General features: G+C 37.5%; 1 protein-coding gene across 3 annotated transcripts in view; it reads right to left on the bottom strand.

Moving 5' to 3' along the window:
• PARD3B (par-3 family cell polarity regulator beta) overlaps positions 1–19,108 on the bottom strand; it is a 421,427-nt gene that overhangs the window by 135,586 nt on the left and 266,733 nt on the right. For all 3 annotated transcript variants that reach the window (XM_054069863.1, XM_054069864.1, XM_054069865.1), the window contains 2 exons: positions 8,146–8,352; positions 6,930–7,164 (listed from right to left, as the gene is read on the bottom strand). In XM_054069863.1, coding sequence (XP_053925838.1) covers positions 6,930–7,164; positions 8,146–8,352 — 442 coding nt within the window. The remainder of the gene's footprint in view (positions 1–6,929; positions 7,165–8,145; positions 8,353–19,108) is intronic.

Raw genomic sequence — 19,108 nt, 5'->3', positions numbered from 1 at the left:
AGTGTTCATGTCACAGAATTTATTGCATAAATTAATCCTTTCAGACAAAGCATACTGCTTTTCTCTCTCTCTCTTTTCCCTTTTCTTTTCTTTTCTTTTCTTTTCTTTTCTTTTCTTTTCTTTTCTTTTCTTTTCTTTTCTTTTTCTTCATAATGACTTGAATAATGAAAATTTGACTGGAAGTGAACATGCAACTGTTTCACAAAAAGCATGCTCCTTGCAAACAGTTTGTGATTTCTGTTCCTTTTAAGTAGTCACAGGGAACTTTCTGCTCTGATCTGTTAAGTAAATATAAATCTTGTTATCCAAGTTCAGTAATGAGAGTGAGGGGTCTATTCTTCTTCACTACACTTGCATACATCTAACATTAATGAGATTTATGCATGCATATTAAGAGGAGAACAGATGCTTAATTAAACAAATAAGCCTTCAGTAGGCAGTCCACATGATCATTTTTAGTACAAAACCCTCTCATTTTCCGTTTTAGTCTGACTATGAATTCAGCCAAGGAGGAATCAATACAGTGGAGGAAAAGATGATACATGTAAACGGAAGTGTTTGTCTTTTTTTCTTTTAAAATAATTGACAAACTCAAGATATGTTAAATTGATTAGGCACCTCCTCTCTCTCATGTTTTTGTGCTCTTTAAAGAAACAGGAGTTTTATTTACTAGTTTACCTATTTGAAAAAGGGGAGTTTTATTAGGCAAAAGGAAATCAAGGCCTCTAAAGAGCTTATCTGTCTCATTAACTGATGCTGTCTATCAAATACGCAGTCATGATCCATCTCAGATAATTTTGATATTGAGGACAAAAAAAAATCTAAAATAACTTTAGCCTAAATAAAGCATAATTTAATCTAGTCTTCTTCTGTTTTTTAGTTTATCCATGTCCATACTGATTTCCAGCATATGTACATACCTATAAATATATTAAGAAGTTCTATATGCTGTCTCTCTCCAGCAAGTCACATTTTTATTATTTGTTCTTTCTTCATTATACTGCTAAATTTTCTTCTACAATGCTCAACTTCTCAGTGCAGCACAGAGCAGAAAAAAATCTTTCCACAAGCTATCATAACGCTGAACTTAATGGAAGTCAGTATCTGTATATTATGCTATCTACTCTGCAATACCATTACAGGCTCAACAGTGCTAGTTGTAAAGAGTATCATTTTGCGCACAAGGCCTATAATAGTAATAATGAAAAAAGGGTCATTTCTGTCTTCCAACTAGAATGAAAAATTAAAATCACTAAGGCACTTAGCTCAAAGGAAAATTGGCAAATTAAGGGGACAAAAAATAAAATATTCATGGCTCATATTGTGAAATGGAAGGTAAATAATTTAAGATGAACTGTTATGTGGGAAAGTGCACTCTTTCAGAAGAGGAAAAAGCAAATATAACAAATACACACATATATATATCTGTTTCCTGGGCTTGCAGTTACATGTGTATATGCACAAATCTGCAAGTCATGGTTGATGTACCATATTTGTAAGGGATAGACCTTTTCTAATTCTGATAATATTTGCTGACAAGAGTTAATTCGCTTAACAATTAGTTAAGCTGACAAGAGTTACCTTACATAAAGAAGGCTGTTTGGTTTTATTCCCCCAGAATCCAGCCTAGCAATAAAGATTGAATGAGAGGGTGTCCTCCCACTGCACTCCATTTCAGCAAAACTCTTTACTCTGAGTCACCAATTACATACGTGCTGTTAGATTTTTATACCACAAAAAAAATTATTACTTCAGCCTACTGGTCTCTGCCTGCGGAGCTAACTATTAAAATGCCATTGGTGTGGCTGCAGTCCATTAGCTAACTTACCTTCATACCCATAAAGCTGAAAGGGCTGCCCAGAATTTTTACAATCGCTATCTGGAAAAGGTAGTGAATGAGCCTTGGACTTATTTTTATTATACACCAGGACTGTAACAAGTGCTATGGGATTAGGATACAGAGCAGCACCACACAGCAGAGGTCACATTTCCCTGGTGATTTAAAGGTTCAGCCTTTCTCCAGCTTAATTTAGAAACCAACATAAAGTCTACCTGCGTTAGAAAAGAATATTTCTATAGTATTTCAAAGCATGACAATTAAATAATTACAGATCACAAATTTAAAAACTAGAGTTCATCACCCAGCAAACTGAAGAATATATTTTTTTTTAATTAACCTCTTGGTTAGATCAGCATTGCATTCCCAGTGCTAAGTGATAATACATTTTGCATAACTACAGATTTCTAATGCCCTGCATCAAAGAGTTAATTAACTCTTCCAAACAGCCTACACAGCCATGTCACAAGGCTTTTGACAGTTCTGAACTGAAGACACCACATACCACCTTTATTCAAAGGCACAAATATGCCATTTCACTACAGTATTGCTCATGAAAATACAAAACACCTTCAAAAAGAAGTACAGGGAAGCTCATTTGAGGTCCACCAGTTTCCTCAAAATTCACTGAGCCCTGAAAGAACCAGTAAGCTCAATGTAGGACAAGGATGAACCACAAATTTAATGTGGTATTCCATAATCTTTCCGCTGTTACGTATCTGCATAGAAGTGAGTATTATTTCTGTTCCAAAAGAGTTTCAGCATGGCTGCTAAGCACTGGCTTTTTTAGTCACATACACTGTATACATTCAGTCACAACTCCAATAATCAAAGTATTTAATGTAGTTTTCTGATATACAATATCAATTTACTTTGCCGTCTGTTGTCTAACAGTGGGTTATTTAGTGAGCTATGATGGTGCGATGTGCCAGAAAATATAAAAAAATAAAATATAATGCTCGCTTAGCTGATGTTACATACAAGCAGTTAACAGAATCAACTTCTGTTGTCCTCTCAACAGCACATACGCATATCCAGTACTCAGGCAATATATGCATCAGAACGAACCAAACAAGAAAACACAAAAACTGTGCACTCTGCACCACAGTAAAATAGCAGTTTGGATTATAGAGACTTAACTAATCAGTAATAACCAGTGTCATCTGCATTTCAAATCTCCAGTATATTAACCTACTTTGCTCCAAGTGTCACATTCATTAAAATGCTCCAGCCAAGATTTCCAGTTAATTCTGGGTAAAAAGGGACTTTTTAAAAGAACAATGATCACAAAAAAACAATGATTACAAACGCATGATTTCTTGATGGCCTCCCTGAATCACAGTCACCTAAATAAAGCTTCAATCCAGGAAAAGCATAGCAGGAAAGCAATCATTTTTTTTTTTTTTTTTTGTATGTGTAAAAAAAGACCAGGAACTACAAGTAAATAGCAGCTGAGCAACAGATGAGGCACTAAGTGAAATCTGTTAGCAACTGCTAACAGCTTTGCTATTTTCTGTTGTTAAATTAAAAAAAAAAAAGTAAAAAAACCCAATGCAGTAGCAATTCCAATATGTTCAAAAATCTCAGATGCAAAAGACTAAAGCTCAACGCTTCTTGTGCTACAGAGAAACACATGGGTTTGGTTTTAATATCTGGAAATTCTTTGTTATTGATAAGGCAGAGGCAAGCAAATTCACATGTACATACTATCAACATAAAACTTGTTATAGCTATATATATATGTGACTCAGCAAGTGCAGCGCATAACCCCCACCATAGGCAAGTGTGACTTTGCCAGGAGCTGCTTTAGCTTCAAATTCTGCTTTCCTTTATCCTTAACACCTGATCCACCGTCGTTTGCCAGGAAGTATATGTGTCTTCATTAGAAGTGAGGTTTCTGGCAAGATCTCAGAAATATTTTCATTGTCCTGGTGCTGGAGCTTTCATCACAGATGATCATCTCCTGCATGTCTCTACCCAATCTTGACCCTGGTTCAGCGAGTCTGTTTTCCTGTTTGGATGCATCTATATAGCAAGCTCATGCTGAAATAAGCTGAACAAAGCAGCCCACAAATCACAATCAGTACAAATGTAATAGCATTAGAGTCCCAGCTCACCATATGATCAATTAGTTACACGGCTGCAGTCACTGGATTAAAAAAATCCACGGCATTGCCCAGTCCCAGGCAGCTATCCTCTTCCCACTCTTGCTAGCTGCTTTCTCAACTTCTTTTCTCTTGGGTCTTTCTCTCCTATTTGTCTAGCAGGGGCTCTGTTCCTTGTTCCCCATTTTGTTGGTCTCCCACATGCGGGATCACAGTACAACCACTACCATATCTACAAAAGGCACAGTACAGATTTCCTTCTCCATCCAACTTTCTGCTCCCTTATGGTGCTTACAATTCTCATGCCTCCTACGACAGGTTCCCCTTCCAATTTAAACTCAGCATGCCAAAAACTGAGCCTAAATACTTCTCCCTACTTCCTTCTCTCAAGCTATCAAGAATTAGCAGTCACCTTGCCTGCTGCAGAAGCTCACAACTTTGTCGTCTTCAGCTTCTCTCTTTCCATCCACAGATGTTCTACCAATAAAACATGCCAGTTTCATCTCCACTATGTCATAAAAAATCTGGCTGTTTCTTTCCATACATGCTGCTAAAATACTTGATCATTCAAACCTTCTTACTGCAGTCTCCTCCTCTCGAGCCCTCCTGACATTCAGTCCTCATTCTTCACACCACTGCAAAACTCCAGTTTCAAAAATACCTCTTGAATCTAGTATTTCATCAGCATTTTACTCCTTTTAAGTTCCCCTAAAGAGTTCCCTATTATTTCTTTTAAAAACATTCGGATTAATTTTTTTTTCTTTTTTTTTTTTTTTACCTGTCATCCACAGCAGTTTCTCCCCGAAAAAAAATACCAGTCTGGTTTTGCTCAGCAGGACTTATGGCCCCCAGTTCTTTTGTAAACTCACATTGTTTGCTTTTGCTTAATCTTTACAGTTCATCACCCTTCTTCCACTTATATCATGGCTGGGATTCCCTAGGACTCTCACCTTCTAAGGAAGGAATTTCTTTTCAAGAACAATTTTAAAATTTTTGGAATAAACATTGATGAGGACACAGAAACTCTAAAAACCTCCCAGCTGAACTGTTAGCTCTTACACACAACTCCTTCTCTGTTCGTTATAACCTGTTGCTTCCACCCTTGTAGCTTTGTAGAGATTTTTCAATGGTGTGGGATAGAAATTCCCATTCTGTGCTGCCATACAGATAAATAAACATTATTAACAATTACTGTCTGCTCAGAAAACTATCAATCTAAATAAAAAGCAACGTTATGAAAAGAACAGATGTATAAAGCTTGGTACAATCAAAATGTGAAATACATTCTGAAAAAGAGAATCACTAAGAATAGTAACTTATTGTTCCCAGCTTTACATATTGATCATTATCAGGTTTTTTTGTCAACTACAATTGCTTGTTTTGGGTTCTGATGTCATTTCATGTTCTTTCTGGCTCAGGCATCACAACCTGTAAGACTTTGCACTTCAAACTTTCAATCTCCCAGTGATACATGAAACAGAATACTTATGCTTATGTCAGACCTTTGTGTCACTCCTCTCCTCTTCCAACAGCCCTATTCATACCAAAAAGTTAGAAAGAAGAATGAAAATAGATGTAAAGCGTAAGATACACAAGAGAGTTGTTGAAGTCACCCTCCTAATTATTCGGTGTTTTGACTACTGTTCCATGTTAAGCCCTATTTCTTTAAACGGCATGAACACAAACGCACGTGCAAAGCACAGACGTGAGTATGTGCCTTCTCAGCATTCCTAAAGGGCCTCATTTGAATGCAGACTGGTATACCCACTCACCTTCATCTTACGAACACTAATGTTGAAATCATGGAAATTTGGCACATAAGTATGCCTGTATTTTTTGACAAGTGTTCAAAAGTTACTAAGACAATGATGAGGATTTCTATAGATGATAGATAAAAGAATATCAAATGGAAGAAAAGCTAAAGCCTTCCATGTCCATATAACACAAGCCATTTGACTTCAGAGGACATATCAACAAAAAGCTGCGATGCAAGTTCATGTATCACTGTCCTAACGAACATCATTGTAAGTGAATGATCTTGCAGTAGAATTTCTTACATTACTGTTTAAATGAATCTTTGCCTAAGCAAAGGTTGTGGCTTTTGCAGGTATCTGGCTTGTCTACAATACAGCATGCTAAGAAACACAAATAGCCTCCTAAAGTTAACATTCAGTGTTTGGTGCCAAGTAACCACACGATCATACAGTCTAATTTCCCTCAGATGATCATGAAGTATCACTCATGTACCCTATATTAATTGCAAGATCTACTTACATGAAAACACTTTAACTGTCAATAGAATAAATAGGTGGTAGAGGCAGGGGCGCTACCAACCAGAGTGCCTGCAGCACCGAAGGCTCCAGCAATAGCAAGGAAATGGCCCGAAGACCTTGGGTCTAATCTCTGATTCTAAAGATGTAAAACCAACCAATAACCACAGAAGAAATCAAAACACTTCCATGCTGGGCAGGGAGGACAGTGAGCTTTTGACCATTGCAGGCAACAGCTTAAGCTGTGGAGCAAAGATTTTATCACAGCTAGTGGTTTTCAGCAACTGCAAACGTTACTAGACTGTTTACAGTAACACGAGCAGTCTTGCTCTCCCCAAAGCTTATAAGGGAAGCAGATAAGAAAGGGAAGAGAAGGCGAAGGTCTGAGCGTGGGAGTGGGTCATATATTACTCAGAAATATCCCCCAAAAAGCCTCCCCCACCAACACAGGCTTGTTTTTCGCCTGAAACCTTGAATCTTTTCTGACATATGGGAATGAATTTCAAAGGCATAAAAAGACATTTTGTCTGCCAAATGTCTTCTGCCTCAGCTACAAGTTTGGTGTAAAAGTATAAACTGCTTTCTTTTTAAATAACATAAACATTATTTTGAGTCCAAGTGAAATAATTTTCCCAGTACTTTCATTTATGAGAGTATCAGTTTTTTCCTAAGTTATAATGAGAATGGATGGCTATTTTGTTTTATAAAATACTGTACCTCAACATGACACCAAAGCCTTTCTTCTTTTTCTTTTCTGGATCTTCATTTTCTTCCTTCCTTTTCTTCTCTTTCATTTTAGATTTGCCTTTCTCCTTTTTCTTCTCTTTTTCTCTATTTTTTTTGTCTTTTTTTGCTTTAGTTTCTGCATCTTCTATTTCAGGGTTCCCTGGAGAGAAAGATTCCATGTTCTGAGCTTCTTGACCAGAGTGAGAGCTCTTATCAGAGCAACCATCTGCACAGAATGAAAAAGAAACAGTGAGGATGGCCAGGGACCACCAAAATGCACGACAGTACAGCACGAGCATCTATAAAGTGCTCAAATGACTCACAAAACTTACTCATTTAATTGAGTAAGTTAAAAAGCATACTAAATATATCTAGTGAATTCAAGCAGATTTCTATTGTAAATCAAATAGAGTTACTGTAGTGACTTGTTTTCTAGTTATTATTCCTGATAAAATAATCCTGACATGACAAAACACCATTCTATTTAAAATCTAGCTTGTTAACCTCCATCAGCTTGAGAAAACTGACATGCAGGGATGCAAACATTGAGAGCTTACTTCAACAACAGATTCTGGCAACTGACACAACCAACTTACGTAACAAAATTATTTTATTCACTCCCTGGGATCCTTCTATTGTAATGGCTGAACAAGAAATACATAAACTGTTCTGTCTGGCTGCAGAAGAGCTGTGTTGTTTCTATTTGAGGGGCTCAGGTTCCAAGCACAGTTTTATGCTTCGTGCTGAAGGAGACATATTTACAGACTGGGGTCTATAAGCCCGTAGTGACAGAATGAGCAGCAGGGTGCTATCAATACACTCTGCGTTGTCTATAGCAGGAAACAAATTTCCTGGTTGGAGAAGAGGGAATTGTAGACAGCTCTGTAAAACAAGCAAGATAATTTTTAATGTAATCTGAAGAAGACAGCTGCTTCTTGAAGTTGAAAAATATAATTATTTAAGGATTGAGTTCTAAATCCTCCAACACACCCTTGCCCCAATGGAGATCAGTGAAAGACTTTACGCTAAACCCAGTCAAGGTTGGAAGGCACACTGCAAAAACAGCTCTATTCAGTGGAAGACATGAGCAGCTTTTCAAATATAATCGTCAATTGGACTAAATCACTTGCTTCTGTGCTTTATTGAGTTGGCCCTCAGCAGTGTCAAGTGAAGGTGGCTCTTTCAATAACTGCCATTAGCAACATACCCTCCTCTCCATCTTCAGGTCCATCGTAAGATTTGTCAATGGCAGCTCGGAAACTCTCGTTACATCCCCGACCACGGACCACATGAGGCCGGGGTCTGTGAAAAGGGAGTTCATTCTTTCTAACTTCAGCCACAGCAGTCTGCAGACTCTCAAGAGAACTGGATTTCTTCAGCCCCAGAGTAGGACCAAAATCTTTGCCAGAAGAGTCTGGAAAACAAATAGTTAAGTTTTTATACCTAAAACCACACAGAGAAATGAAACTAGTCAGACAGATACATTTAATTGTGCACTTTATTACTTGGGGCCTTGGAAATAGTATGCAATCAATGTGATTTGTTCTAAAGATAACATCCAGGTTAAATCTAGTTCGGTAGATACCCCCATTTGACTTGGAGGGAATGGCATATAATTTACAGAACTGACAATAACGATAGGCAATAGCTGGCTTGCTTTGTGTCTCTTTAAAGCCTGCACCAGTGGTAAAGATGAGGTTGCTTCTTCCCTGAGAGCAACGTCCAACTAGACAGTGCTAACATTCTCAAGAACGCTGTCATTAAACTCACAAAACCAAACAATGCTACATAACAAGACTTTTGTTTTTTAGAATGAGTCAGGTTGTATGAATGGTTGATATTTTCAAACACATTTCTCCTGTGGGAAGATATTATTAGTTTTCTCACAGTTTTATCCAACCTTTTTCTTCAAGTTGGAATTGATGTTATGGTATCATCATACACAGCAGGTTTTTCAAGAAACAAATATTTCCAGCTTAACATGAACGACGTTGCTGCCTTTTCATTTTTTTTATAGGAATAAGAAAGCACTCTATACAAAACAGATCAAATATGTTCTCAATTCTCCCACACCTTTCCTCTCTCTAAATGCCTGACTATCTGAGCTTAGAAAGGCTCTGTTTTGTGGTTGGCAGCATTAGTGTTTATTAGTATATATATAATGATAGTAAAATGGGTAAAGAAAAAAGTTCAATGAATATATGTGCATACTAATCAATGAAGAAATTCACAGCTTAATTTGAAAGCTTTGTAGCATCTACCTAGTTTTTATATGTCAGAACACAAATGTGACATAGAGACACTGAGGAAGTGACTTTGCCTTGCAATACGCATTCTGTCATTGAGAACGCAAATGCTTTAGTTTTCAACTTTTAAATTATACTAATGCGAGCAACAGAGGAATATAAAAACAGAAGACCTTCACATATACTGCTATGCCTGAAGAGACTCAAGAATCATAGAAAAGACAGATACGTTAGCATTAAGTGCTGTGATTTTGCAGTCCTAGATTGCAGGTATTTCTGAACTAAAACAGTGTGATCAGTGAACTGCTGAAAGGAAAAAAGCTAAGAATTGGCACCAAATAGAGACTCATCGGTAGTGTATACATAAAGCAATTTACACTTCCATTACCTGCAGACTGATATGTAGCTGAGAATAAGGTGGGGGAGATGGGATGCATGTGTGGAGGCAAACAAGTTTAAGGGAAGCCTGGCTGCTTCTCATACAGTACAGCCTTCTGTTCGCTAATCGCTATTCTGGACACTACTACTTATTGCTGAATTAGCAAGTGTTAAAATGAAGTTAGAGCAATGACTTGCATACAATACAAAGGTGCTTAAAATCACTAAAAACTTGTCTGTTACAAAGAGGCACTGGTGCCTTTCTTGGGTTGAGAATGAGCAGAACCAAGGGAAGCGTAATTGCTGTAAAAGGTGGCAAAGTGAAAGCCACTCTGATCAGCAGAGGAAAAGGTTTCTTGCTTTCCAGATAGAAAATAGCTTTGATGGGTTGCTTTTGCAGAAGATAGGGCTCAGCGGTGATTCTGGCAGAGCACACTGGCTGCTGCAGCCCAGGGAACGCAGAGCTCTCAGCCAGGCTGCACCACAGCCTAAGCCGAGGGCTGCCTGGGCCAGGGGCGTCAGCCGCCACCGCTGTGGGCAGCGCGCACACGGGGCGTGTGGTCCGCACACAGACTGCAGAGCCTCCCAGGAGCAGTATCCGCTGGGGGATGCTTTCAAGGCGGGTATCGCATCTGCAAGGTAGCGATGACCACAGCCGCACCTCCAGAAAATGACAGTGCCGTCACTGAGAAGGGCCACCACTACATTAAATTAGTGCCCTTTTTACCCTACCTGGGTAAAAAAGTCTCAGGTTAAATGCTGGTTAAAGCCTGCCTTATATAAACCTAAATCAATGACTCAGACTGGAAGACTACTCTCAATATATGAAGGCCATCCCGAAAAAAATCCAAGCCAACACCTAAGGCCTGGAGTGACACCCAGACGTCACCCATGCCGGATGCAAGCTGTCCACTCAGCCCCGCTGCCGCTTGCCCTGCACACACCGGGATACTGCTTTTAGGCAACTGGTCACACATTACGTAGTTCAGTCAGAGTCGCCAAGAAAAGGTTCTTTGTCCAATATTTGCCTTAACCAATTGCATGGGAAACACAGAGTTGTTGGTGAAGTATGTTTCTTTCTGTATATATAGGGTATTTTACTATTTCATCCTAACGTGAAAGAATCCCATAGGAATTAATGATTGTCATAACTAGCAATAACTTCCTGGCTTTTGATATTTTAAGGACAACACAGTGACTTTCATGTAGTATTTTCAGTTTGCTACTAAGAAGAGGAAAAAAGAATGGAACACTCTCCAGCTACCACATAAATTCAGAACAACGCTACTTTGGAAAACCGAATGGTCACTTCATTGCCTCATGTCAACAAGTAATGTGTCACCTTAAAGGACAGTATAAAATGGTAAAGATTAACTGTATTTCTCCCTCACTGGTGAGGAAAGTTACATTTCATCTGTGATCTTCCTATGTTCTACCTTCTAAAAGGTATCGTCATTTACCAAAAAACTTACTAATAACCTTTAGTAACAAAGTAGTATCATGCATATATTTGGCCCTTTCTAAGACTGTAATAATTTAGTCTGAAATTTCACTGGCAACATTGCAAATTTCTCACTATTACATCAAAATCCACTTGTGAAGCAGCATCTGAACCCCAGTGAAAAATAATTGATTTTTTTTCTTATTGATGACAATATTAGCAATGGAACCTCATTAAGAAGGAAACCATTTAGCCAAGGAGCTCATATCCTTAGCTTTCTCACCAGGGTTTCAGTGAAAAAGTCATATATCTGCAATTCAGCTTTTATTCTTTTTTTCTTTCATTGTAAGGCCGTACCAACCACGCATTGGTGCACACCTACAGGCAACAGGAGTTGAAGAGCTTCCTTCAGCAGGGAGACAAGTCCCCCCGCTTTCACAGCCAGCATCTATTACTGATTGCTTTGCAGAGAAATGCACAAGACTCTGCAAGGACCAAGAACCAGATGCCAGCTATTTCCCCTCTGTTGCCCCCACCCAGTACCTTTTCCATTTCTGCACACCTTTAGGACTCCTGTAAGCCTGAAAACAGGATTTTTTTTCTCATGGGTAATAAAAACCAAAACCCAAAACAATAAAAAAATCCCTCTTATCTTTTCTAAATTTTTAACAGCTTTTTTGGGGAGGCAGGTTGTAGTGTGTGTATACATATCCAGCCCTACCCAGACTTTGAATACAATAATATAGTTCAGCAATACGAAACGTAATTGTTCATTGTGTAAAAATGTTTCTTTTTATGGATTTTGAATTCTTGAGCTCCCATTTTACTGCTTCTTGTAGTACAATAATAAAAAGTCAACTGAAGCACCCACTATTTTTTTTTTATAAATGGTGAATTACTTGATGCATCTCTACTGAATTTATGAGACAAAACAACTGACATCATTACCAGCCTACAAGCGGCTGAAACCAAGTTGCTGGTTGCTAGATTATATTTGTAAATGTTCACCCTTTAACTGAAAGATGGTATGACACACATCTTAATTTTCTGCTCAGTGCCAACATAGCTACCACAGTTGTTTTTTTTCTTAATGTACTAGTAAAAGTAAACCTGCTCTGTTCTTTTCTTACTATTATTATTAGTTTTGGGTACTTTCAGGCTTGGTTTTTTTTCCCACATCTGCACATTCCTTTCTTTTTATAGCCCACCAGAAGGAAACATGCCAAAAGCAAGATGTCAGTCATGAATGAAAGGGGAATAAATGACACAACATTGTGGGCAATGCAAGCCACCCCAAAGGCACACATAGAAAATGTGGAACTGAAGAGAAGCCATGAATCACTGCCACTCTAAATGAAATACTACTCATAAGACACCCTAAATATTTTATACATTTATTGTTAATTTTACTTTTTAGATAATGATTTTTCTTGAAAATTGAAACTATATGATTATGCTTAAAGGATAATACTTACAGGAAGGTATTTGGGTATGTGGCTTTACTATTTACATTTGGAAAGACATAGTGAGGTAAAAAACAGGTATGAAGAAAAGAAGAAGGGAAAGTGTCACTGAGACTGAGAAGCTAGAATAAACACGACATTATAATAGATTATAAGTAGTCTGCCTCTGTATTTACCGAAGCCCTAAATTCCTGGTTCCTACTGCACTGCACATGATGGAGGTGGCGTGTGTTACTAGGGAAGAGAAAATGGTTATGAAAACAATGAATCTTCTACCCTGTCGGTGCTGGGATGCTGGAGATAGCATGTGAGGGCTTTTAGCAGGCAAACAACTGTTCATGAAACATCAAGGCCAACTTGGTGAGATCTGCCAACAGCTTCTCGGGAAGAGGCTACAACCCAGTGCCTGTTCTGCTTTGGACCTAAATTTTGAGTAACATTCGTGACGCACAACTTGGCCTCACTGAACTTGGGCCAATCCCAATCTAACTGCTTGCTCTATGGTAATCTCTTCTTTAAAGGAATTGGGGAATTTTTAAAATATCTTTTGATACATGTATGTTCCCATGACTTTCAAAATACAATCAATTCATTGATCACATAAACGGGTTTTATTTTGCGCAGATTAATGCATCGCTAACCTTACATTGCCCCTGCAGAGGTGAAGATAGTAAGCAGGGTGTCAGAAACACCCCAACTTTTGTTCAAGAAGGGAAAAGCCAGGGTTCTGTAGTACAGAATCAAACTAAAGAAGCACCAGGCTGGTAAAATAGGCTCCTCAGCAAAATTTAATCAAAATATACCCCTACCATAGGGAAACCTTTTGTACGAGAATGAACCAAATCTGTTATCCAAGTGAAAGATAACCAAATATACAAAAGGCAAGACATAGCCAGTAAAACTCGAATTCTTTACTCTCCCCTTAGCTCCTTTTGAAAACTTACTCCTAAATAAAGTGGAAACTGAGAACGTCTTTTTTAATAAGCTTAAGGTTAAAAGATAAAACATTTGTCATTATTACCAATCTCCATGTGCCATAAACATCACAGAACAGGTGAACAGACACAGTTCTTACCCAGAGGGTTGCAACATCATCTCATGACTTAATTTAATTCAGATTCAATTCTTTCTGAACCATTTTGTTTAATGTAGTTTCATTTATTTATAGTAGGATTCATAGTATGCACAACTGCAAAGGAGTTATTCCTTTCACTTATATTTTTATATTGAGATAGCTCCTCAATCATCAATCGATTCAATGCAGAGAATGATTTACAAAGGAGGAATTTGAGAGTCGTTGTATCATTTAATAGGACATTTCTGTAGAATAACCTTAGATCATACTGTAGCCTTTTCTTCAACACTAATTTATACAGGTAGCATATGAAGGGCTGGATAAAAAGCAAGAGAAAAAAATAAATCACTATCTTCCACTCGTGTATTAAAGACAACATGTATCGTTTTGCTCATTTTATACCTCAAACTAAGCATTACAAATTAGAAGCAGGGATACTGAAAACAGAACAACCCCATATCCAACAGACAAAGAAGTATCCACGAAAGAGAAATCAAAGCATGGCAGAATTTAACAAGTTCTCTGATTAAAAAAAGCCAGGTAACAGTCTTCAGATTCATAGATATTTCAATCTATTTTACTACAGATAATGATTGCATAGCCCATACACGCACTAACTGCGATTGCAACTATAAATAATGACAGTTCACAATTTGTAGCCCAGAAAGCACACCGAGTTTTAGCAAGCTGACGAGGAAAGGCTTGCAATAAGGCTGTCATTAGGCAAGAAGGAAAAAGCACTGCTGCCATCTTAAAAACGTAGGCTGGTGTTGCTGTTTTCTATTGTCTTATCACTAACAAACAACAACCCTGCAAAAGAAGGTGTTACTATTTCAACAAAAACAATATCTATAGCACTGAATGTCTCAAAAATGTTAATGAGTTTCACAATGTAACAATATTAAAGCTAAGAATTAAGAGCAAAAGATGTTCAAGCAAAAGTACTCCAAGAAAGCGCACACGCATTGCTAGGTTAGTCCTGAATGTTGGACAACTTGTAGCCAAGCCTGTCTTTGCATAAAAGAACGTCTGACGTTATCTATTGAAATTAATTAATTTTCTTCATTTGGTCACACAAGTTCCACCTCTCGCATAAACTTCCACTCCACAGTATAGCTCTGCACCCAGTGAAAAGATTTCCTAGGCATTTGAATTCCTACTCCTCCAGCAGGCTCGTGTTCTCTCTAGTTGGTGCGAAATGAAGCACTTGCCCTTCAAACAGGTCCCAGTATAAATTAAGCTACCTGACCTTCTCCAAAGCAGGAGCTTTCTCCTCAAGGCTATTTATGTATATCATAAATTTTAGATTTAGATATAGCTGTTACAACCTGCTACAGGAAAAAAGCTACAGGAAAAGTAATGCAGATAGGGAAAAGTCCAGTTTTCAGAAAATATGATCCCTCGGTGATTTCAGGCACTTGTAAATTGATTGGTCTGGAATTGAGTAGTAGTAGAAAAATTCCAGTGCCCTGTGATTGCTTTACTTCTACTTCCATACCCACCCTCTGATAAGGTCAAACATTTCAATCTGGCTGTAAAAGACCAGGAAATGTGACCCTTTCTCAGATTAATTGATATAAATTACACTTCTCAAACTAAACCAACATTTTTGTTCTCAGGCCAAAGTTTAACACAGAGTGAGAGTCTCTGCACTACTATTTAAACAAAGTCACTTTTAATAGTATGAGGCTAACATCTAGAGTGTTGCCTTTGACCTCTGGGACAGAGGAGAAAACTTCTTCAGCAGCTGAACAGCAGAGAGCAAGCCAATACTCATGTTGAAATACATGGTTATGATCTATTTTCTTAAGTCTATTTTGAAATAAGCTGAATTATTACTCAATTGTAGCCACCAAGCCTGAAATAACACTTTTAAAAATTACTTGAACAGAAGTAATGGATTAAAAGGATCCAAAAAGTTCACGTTAAGCTTTCTGTTTTCATTACTAATTCAAAGATTTTTTGCAAGCAACTACAGAAAGAAATTATCACATATCAATAATTTCACTCATAATCATTTTCTATTTTAAAGAGTTGTATGTCATTTCTTTCATCAGGCTTTGGCCTAGGCACATTTACTATATAAACACCCATATAAGCTGCATGTTAGAGATTGCATTAAGTGTCATTCAGGGATTAATCAAAGCCACTGCAACAACAAGGAAGATGATTATTGTAAAAGAAAAGCCAAGCTAAGACAACAATATAAAACACCATTCAATTTCACCAAATTAACTTGCAATTAGAACAAAAATTATATAAACTACTTCCATCGTGTGAGCTTTTCCTCATCTGTGAACTAAAAGGCTAAAGGAAAAAAGCTACATTGTTAAAAAATAATCTGGAAAAATGATAACTTTTGCTAATAATGCCACTGGTTTTGTACACCTGCTCACATTCTGATCAGCAAATCCTACATGCCTGAGACATTTACAAGCTCTATTCATCGCTAACCCCCCCAAACTGCCCAACAGCCGCTCTAATTTAAGATGCGCTATATATTGTTGCCATGGGTGACACATGAACATGGAGTAACGCAAAGCTCTGCTAATAAAAAGGCTTTCACAGCATTTCAGTCCTTGCTCATAAGTAACATTAAAATTTATGGCTTTTAAAATACTGGATCTGAGAGAGGTCAGTTTAAATGGCTGCTCCTAATAAAAGGAATCAATATGCCACAGCATCTGAAGCAGCCAGCAAACTAAATAAACACTTCATCCAAATCCACTTGGCCCTGAATTAAAAGAACATAAAATACTGTATTTATTTTGTTTGCCCTCTACCAGTCCGTGGTTTGCATCGCTACATCCACTAGAATTCTACACAGAGCAAGCAACAAACATGTTGGCCAAGTAGCAATTAAACTGTATGTCAAGGCTAGGAGCAATTAACTGGGCATTAACCTTATCAGGGAACCACTTCTGGATTAGCCAACTACAAACAGGCAAACATCTCAGTCTGGGAAGATTCTGAAACGTGTATTTACAAAAGCTTCAGAGGACTCAGACTTTCTGTCTCAGGCACACACAGAGTAAATGAGCCATCTCCAATAATTACCCTTTATTCATAAACCCTGAACAAAACCAGAATCACATTTTCCAGCGATTAGTGTGTCCTTTAGCAAAGAAATGCAGGACAGTTTGCTCCCTACTAAGCTTCAAAATAAAGCAGACCAAAAGAAGTAGCAAACTCATATCTTTTGCACCTAATTGACACTTGGTTCAGTTTATAGATTGATTTCCAGACGGAGGTATGAAAATCTATTTTCATCTGTGTACTTGTGTACATGCTTAAACAGAAAGGGCACAGGTTAATTTTCAGTTTAAGAAATTAATGCACATTTTGCTTGAAGTTGTCAGCAGATAACCTGTAAAAAAGCTACTTATACACCTGTAATCAATTTATCTATATATACACACACACAGAGGCCATTCACAAAGGGATGCATATTTTGAAATTGCTTGGTTTATGACTTTAATAACGTTTGCCTTGAAACAGTTTTTGAAAAGCTGATGTCAAAATCCAGCTCTTGGGAATACGCAAAATTTTGTCAAACCTACCATTAACTAAGAGAAATGGTTATCTGGCACAGCTCTGACTCAAAATCCCTACAGAATGTGAAAGGATTATGTAGGTTTTTAGCAAAAGTCCTAAGCAAAGGTTGCTTTTTATTTCCTAGTGAGATTTTTAAGATCATTTGAATGCTTGAAAATTTGATAACAGTGTTTTATTACAGTTTCCTCACAGCTGAATCCATAGTCGTAGTGATACTGAGTCTTTAACCTACCTTTATTTTACATACTTGAATTTTTTTTTTTTTCTTTCTTCCTTAAACTATACTCTGTACTGAAATTTCTTTGACTGGTCTCATTCCAGAGGTGAGGATTGTTTTAGAAAAACAAAAAACGCCAATAATACACCTTCCTTTTGCCATATCTGAATAACTGAGGAATGGGATTAAGTACATTCTTCCAAGCAGGCAACACCTTTTTTCCCCCCCCTTATTCACCAGTAACTCAAAAAGGACTGAAAGGAAACCTTTCAAGCTCTGCATGCAAGTAAGCTGTAAACTAGGTCTTTCACTACAGTTTCTAGGGAAGGGAAGTTTAAATTTCCATGTCTTATTTCCTCTAGCATTAGCTGGATATGGGTAAACTTGGCCATGTATTTGTCCCTTAAGTACAGGAATGGAAATATGTAAGCACTTCTGTAGGTATGTAAGCACACAAAGATATTCCACACACATTTTCAGTAATTACAATGATCCTATCTACTGACACACCAGAAGCTAGAAATGAACATTCACACATGTTCCTAAGCCTCTGTGTTTAAATAAGTTGCAAAGTTCAATAAGAAACTCAAGAAGGCAGAGGGTCATGTGAGCAGAGAGAACATAAGTAAAATAAAGACTTGAGTACTGAGAACAATTATTTTGTGGGTCTTAAAAAATGAAAAGTATTTTCGGGGCTTTCTTCCACAAAACTGACTCCTTAGAAAAATAACGTCCAATGCATGGAACACATGGCAAAGGATTTTCCTCCTAAACAGGATTTTGCTAAACTGTTTTGTAGCGTGCAAAGATGCAGACTCGCAGCCAATGACATTTGGCTATCTTCTAGGTTTTAACAGGCATGATTCTCAACTGATTACAATGCCAGCCTTGCTTATAAACAAAGTCAAAATACTACTTTAGTTATCCTGGTTAACTCTGAGACCTAGTCGATATGATTTACTGCTTTAAATTTTACATTTGCTTGGCCATGTATAGTAAAACTCTTCCGTAAGAGGTTTGACGCTCCCTTGCTAGTATATGTCATGATGTGTTATTTTAATGAAAACGCTATTTTTGAAAAGAAACTGGCAAGGCTGTGAATGAGATATCAAATAAAGCTGGTTTCACAAATCTGTATTTTTTTGGAAAAGTCATTACATTCTTAGGTGTTTAACAAATACGCATCTAGCCTTTAATATCCCCCATGGGAAAGTGAACCTCCCAGATCTCTAAGTTTTGTTTCCCCTGCTGCAACTTTTACTATCCTGAAGATGTTATTTATTCTATTAGTTTCCCAGTTATGTGTTTAGGATCTTTTGGCTATGCAGTTTTGCATTCCTGCAATGGGTTTAAATGGCAAATTAGAAAAGCTAACAGAATCACTGCACGGAACAACTTAGAATACGATTTAACTATAGCAGCAAATCAATATAAAGTTTTCTTGAGATTTTCTTACCCATTTTTCTTAGCTATGTACAAAGGACGCTACCGTGTTCCTTTTCAGTTCCCCAGTAAATGAAGAGTTGACACAAACATGTAGGTTCAAAAGGGGAGAAAGAGTAATTCCAGTTCTTGGCAACATCCCATATCAACAAACAGAGGTATTTCTGGAAAAGTTAGTAAAAGCACTATCCTAAATTACAATCAAAAATTCCAAATTGTTCCTGGTTTAACAGGACTGTAAGCAACAGCCACAGCAATACTGCAACCAAGGTAACTTGATCACAAGTTAAGCACAACCAAATGACATTTTAATAGAGACAAATCCAAGATGGCTTATCTTAGAAAAATAAAG

This window comes from Cuculus canorus, chromosome 6 (genome assembly GCF_017976375.1).
Source record: "Cuculus canorus isolate bCucCan1 chromosome 6, bCucCan1.pri, whole genome shotgun sequence".
NCBI lineage: Eukaryota > Metazoa > Chordata > Aves > Cuculiformes > Cuculidae > Cuculus > Cuculus canorus.
This window is presented reverse-complemented; position numbering and strand designations above follow the sequence as displayed.